The 5,706-nt window shown below is 41.9% G+C and overlaps 1 protein-coding gene across 1 annotated transcript in view; it reads right to left on the bottom strand.

Moving 5' to 3' along the window:
• Window positions 1–1,935: 1,935 nt before the first annotated feature.
• The window catches only part of TRHR (thyrotropin-releasing hormone receptor), a 16,970-nt gene continuing 13,199 nt past the window's right edge, over window positions 1,936–5,706 (bottom strand). The window contains exons 2-3 of the mRNA XM_009323136.1: window positions 3,759–4,145; window positions 1,936–1,947 (exon numbers count right to left, since the gene is read on the bottom strand). Coding sequence (XP_009321411.1) covers window positions 1,936–1,947; window positions 3,759–4,145 — 399 coding nt within the window. The remainder of the gene's footprint in view (window positions 1,948–3,758; window positions 4,146–5,706) is intronic.

Genomic DNA, 5,706 nt, shown 5'->3' with positions numbered 1-5,706 from the left:
CAAGGACTTAGTTCTGGCACCTCTTTAGAAAGTCTGGGAGGTACGGGCTGGTCTGCAAGCACTGGATAGATGCCTAACTGATAACAGTATTTGTAGAGTGAAAGGATTTCCATGTGCCGGCCCCACTGGCAGCTGTCTCTGCACCCTCTCCCTCCAATATTGACCCGGGGACCCGCTTTGATCAGCTGCAAGTGGTGCTGGCTGACTGCGCACGAAGGCTTTGCTCAGTCAGATATAGGAACTTGCTTTTATTCTGAATGTGTCTCTTGGCTAAGTACATATAAATGCCTGTGTAAGATTTCCCAGATAATTTCATTTTACTGTGACTGTCGCTTTGGAGGAAATGTTATACAGGTTGTGGTACCTCTCCTTGACTTCTCCTTATGGTGGCAAGCTGTAGCTTTAAGCAAGTGTGAGCAGTAAAATGCCATAGAACTGTAATTCCACATCAAGCCCTACAAAGAAAAGGTTTGTTCAAAGTGTATGTGACTGCTATAGTATTGTATTTATGAGATACGATTGCTAGGTACTCCCTCCAGAGTAACATTAGTAGTATTCTCTTTTGACTCTTGAACCTTGGTCAGCTTTGCCCGCTTGGCTGCCATGTGACTTACTCTGTCATTTTATTTTTTTCCTTATTATTTTAAAAGCAACAAACATGCCCCTTCCAGTTGTGTGGGCCCCAGCGCAGAGGATTTAGAAAACATTGCAAGACAGCCCGCACGGGTTCAGCTGCCGGCTCTGCTCCAGCCAAAGCTCTGCCAGCGCCTGTGGAGGAGAAGCTCCAGCATACAGCCTGTGTCTGGTATGGTGTTCTGCCTGGTTTTAAAACTGACTCCCCGTAATGTGAGGTAAGAGTCTCAAGAAGCAGGATACCCCCATGGTCTCGCTCCCTCTGCTTGCCAAAATGAAAAGGCAAGTGCTGATGGAAATAGAAGGACTTTCTGGAGTAAGTTTGTCATGTCTGTACTGCTGGTTAAAAACCTCCTGCTGCTGGTCCCTTCCATGCCCTGCCATCACTCTGCCGAGCTAGAAAGTACCTGTGGAGCTCTGCAAGGTTAAAACAGACGTTAAAGCAAGGATGCAGACTGAGCAGGATAGAGGTGTTCCCTTCCTCCTTGCTATTCAGAGAACATCAAATGGAGGATTTTGGATGCAGCAGACATGAGTTTGCATTGAAATTGAAATCTAAGAGCTATCGGCGTCTTTTCAGTTCTCTTTAAGTTTGCAGATATGGCTGAAGGTAAGTGAAGTGGTTTGAATTGGGGAAGTGGCTGTATGTGCAAAGAAAAACTGGATAGGAAAGCCTTACAGTGTTAGTGAGGATACCTCTTTTATCCCACACTGGATAGGATTTTTACTAGAACAATTAGTTTTTCACAGCTTTTTAAATGTCATGTACAAAAGCTGTGCAAAACTTCCATAACAAACAAGAACATGCAGGCACCTTCCCGAGTTTCTGTTACTGCTGCACAGGAATGGGAAAATATAATTCTAGCAAGAACATGAGTTGGTCTACAGCAAGGCCAAAGTGATACACTGAGTTCAGACTGCAGCTGGGGATCAGGGAGATTGTGGCCCCAGGCTGCTTCTCACCGGCTGTGCAGGAAGAGCATGCAAGCATCTATGCTGGCAAATGGGAAGCCGTGGTGACTTCTCGCAGGGAACAGGGATGAGCCTTGGAGATCGGTAATCTCAGCTGCAGCCAGAGCAGGCAGGGTGAGTACAGCCTAGAAACTGATCTTTTGTAACATAATTTTTTGTCTCTGGCTTCAGATTATCAAAACGAATGCTAAAGGTCATCATGTAAGGGGAACATTACAATGAACTAGAAAAATTAAGAAAACGTAGCAATGCTTTCACAGTATTTTCTCTTTCCAGCCAAATATACAGCAAATCAATGTTTCAAAACAGTTTTTTATGTCCTGAAGTATTCTAATGGATAACCTTTGAGACAAAAAATGAAAAAAGTGACATTTTTCACTAAATTTTCCTCTTTTCCCTAGACATTTTCTATATTGAAGCTATAAACCCCCTGTAGCAATCTGAAACACAATTACTGTTAAACTAAGACAAAATTAACTAGTAAAAGCCTGTCCAGTACTCTTCAATACCTGTCAAGTGCAGACAGGATTCAGTATTAGCTGAGACTTACCTTTAAAGTGGTACATCTATAAACTAGCTTGCTGAAAAAAATAAGATTTTTTTAAAGCTTCCTACTGACTTTTTAATTTGTTTATTCACTGCTGTGAATACATTGAATGGTCTTCCTATTTCATGTTGTTCCAGGTAAAAAAAAAAAAGAAAAAAAAAAAGATTTCATGCTCTTTGCCATCAGATATCTGCTTGTTAAAGCATGTTATGATGCCTGCAATTAGATTTGCACTGCCGTGGAATGAGGGAGTCAGTGGTGGATAATTACTGTAACTGGCAGCAGTTCTGGCTGCTGTTGGATGGGCCCTGCTGGTACTGCCCAGCGCGGTGTGAGCACTCCTGGGACACGCAGCAGCCGTGCAGGAGGGCAGCTCCTCTCCTTGCCTCTCACCTTCACTGGGAGCATCATCCGCTGCCCTGCTCTGTGTCCGTGGAGACGTCCTGGGCAGCCTTGCTCTTTCAGAGAGCACAGACCACTCTTTGGCCAATACATGAGATGAAGGATTTAGGTATTCCACTGAAGCCAACTCACCTGCTTAAAGTTATGTTGTGTTAAGTGCTTTGTTCAGTTAGACTCAGTAGTGTATTCTTTTCACTCCCCAAGAGGCTGCTTTTTCTTGTAGGATGCAGACAGGTGTGTAGAGATATATGGTAACTCCTGCAATTCTGTGAGCAGAAATGCCTTTACATTTCATACAAGTTGGTGGGAACAGAGCACCCAAATGTTTTATATGGCTACATACTCAGAACTTGGGCTTCAGGCCTGAAAGTTAGGAGAGAAGAAGCAAAGTGAGAAAGAAATATTTTTCATTTTCATATCATCTGCAAAAGGAAATGAAAAACTAAGTCTGTGGATCATCTATATTGTAAGAGCTAAGGTATACAGGCTTATGAACAGCATTTAGGTAGTAGTATGTAAAAAAAGCATTGTGAAAACAGTAATATGCATCATCATGTAGAAGACAGCTGGGTTAGAAAGTTGTGCTACATACGGGGATGATGCAGGTAGCATGGAAATGGATGTGGCTTTCAGCACTCTCAGTACCAGAGTGCTGGTGTGTGGGAGTTCTGTGTCTTTTCGGTCCAGCTGTGTGGTGGCACTGGCCTAGCTAACCCCAAGTTGGAGCCAGGGGGTAAGGCACAAGAAAATGCCCCATTGCCCTCCCACAGGCAGCCAGAGCATGGCCCAGGAGGAATCACTGAGCTCAGACACCAGTGCCCACCCTCCTGCCAGACGCTTATGTGAGGCACCATGCCCGAGCACCACTCTCTGATGCTGCACCATTGCCCTCTGCTCCTCAGGGAGTAAGGCTTAACCTACATGTTTCTCAGCATCATTCTACCATACTGCAGATCCTCCCGGTCACGTCATGCTGGGCACAGGGCACTCTGAGAACATCACTTTGCAGAGCTGGGCAGTTCTCCCTCCTCGCCATGCAGTGAGCTTGCCCTTTTTGGTGGTGCATCATCTGTCACCACCAGCCTTCCCTGGTCCTTTGCTGCACCACCCCAGATGAAAACTATCCCATCACAGCCCCGTGCACGTGAACATGCTCTGGTTCATGAGGACTATACACCAAACATTAAAATGTATTAACTGTTACCTCAGATGACAAACATGGATCACCAAGGGACAATTTTACAGAGGACAGATAGCTATTGGTGACGGTAGTATCTTCTAGTTCAGTGCTGAAGCGATCCGACTCTTTGATGACGTTATAATTTAGGGCCATGCTGTAGTTGGCCGGTTTCTTGTCCTGTTTCTGTTGGCAGTTGCAGAGTTTCCTGAAGGCTGCTCTGAATTTCTGGGACATGAGATTGTAAATTACAGGATTGATGGCACTATTTAAATAAATACAGATTCTGCAAAATAGCAGGAACCAGTTTTCTTGGAAGGGACTGGAGAGAAAGGAATTGACCACCACCAGCGTGCGGTAGGGCATCCATAGAAATGCAAATAGGACTACCACCACGGCCAACATCTTGGTAACCTGGGGGAACACAGGGGTAGACAGAAGAGGGGTAGAAGGTTAGGACTCATCTTGGAAGGAACATGTGCATTCCTACATCTCTAGGGCCAAAGCAAAACTACAGACAGACTCTTCAGCTGGGAATTTCTGATCAATATTTGATTCAGAAATGTTTTCTACAGTAAGAAGAACAAAAAAACCTGGCTCCAGATTCCTCTTAGTTTTTGTTAAATGACTCTTTCTAGGTGACATCCCAGTAAGCTAATTGTTATAGACCTGAGAATTTGCAGCTTCTCAATCTGGAAGGAGGTGTTGATTCAAACGGAAAAGAAGGGGTCTAAAGCCTTTTTTCCCAACCACATTAGATCTCCTCCTTTAGACTAGTATAGTCTGTAGAGTAATTGAATGTGAAGCCTATTTAGATTATCTGCTTCAATAGGCACCCTAAAAGAATTTCCAAAAACAAAAAGTAATGCAAAAAAAAAAAAAAAAAGAATTAGATTTATTCCTATTCCTCAAATCCTCAATATTTAATTAGATCTTCATTATTTGAAGTTTACTCTGAAATGCAAATTAAAGTTTACAGAGCCGGGGAAAAAAAAAGATTATCAATAAAACTTGATTATTATAAGAGCTTTCATCTATTGTGTAAATTTGTTTCAAATAAAGAAAAAAACCCAACCTTTGGGGATACCCAGAATAGCTGACATGAAATGAACAAGAAATAATTAAAAAATTAGGAAAAAAAACCACTGTAAAAGGAGTCTCTGTCTTGTAAATAATTTAATTCTAGTATATATAGTATTCCCTAGTCTCTACATTAAAAAAAGTTTGAAAGATGTTGATAAACAAGGTAGCAAGTACAGTGAGATGTGACAGTGGGATAGTACGGTGGCACGGCCTCATGTAAGTCAGGAGATGACTTGGTTAACTGTGTGTGCATGAACTGGAAAGCATTGGCACTGATTTTGGTGAGCTACAACTGCTTCTTTTGATTGTGGGTTTTTTCACTATTTGCCTTTCTTCTTGACATAAAACTGTTGTTGCCTATTGACAGGTTAGCTTAAAGAACTTTTTTTACCTTTGCTTTATTCCTTCTTTCTGGGTACCTGAAGTTATACTTCAATGAAACAGCAACTCCTGTAACCACAGGATACGTTGTGGCTGTATGGGTTATAATTTCATTCTTTGCAGAAAGGACAGATGTAGATCGATAAGAGTTTCGATTGATTCCAGGGGAACAGACATATAAGTCCACTAAAATCACTCATATATACATGCCAGTTTTAGGTGTGTTTTTTAGTTTGAAGTTATAAGAGAGTATATAATTCTCATCTTCTGATCAGATAGCTCATTATATAGAAAGCCGGCAATCTCATTGCCTAAGGGATGTATTTTCTTCTAGCTATCTAGAAAGACACATACACATATAACCCAGTTTGTTGTTTTTGTTATAGATATTATGATAAAGAATGGAATGAAGAGCAAAGTTACTCTACAAATGGATATATCTTTATCTATCTCTCTTCAAATGTACATATTCAAAGGTTACAATTTTATCTTATAATTCTCCCCCCTTCAC

Source organism: Pygoscelis adeliae, unplaced genomic scaffold (genome assembly GCF_000699105.1).
Source record: "Pygoscelis adeliae isolate BGI_AS28 unplaced genomic scaffold, ASM69910v1 Scaffold174, whole genome shotgun sequence".
Classification (NCBI taxonomy): Eukaryota; Metazoa; Chordata; class Aves; order Sphenisciformes; family Spheniscidae; genus Pygoscelis; species Pygoscelis adeliae.
This window is presented reverse-complemented; position numbering and strand designations above follow the sequence as displayed.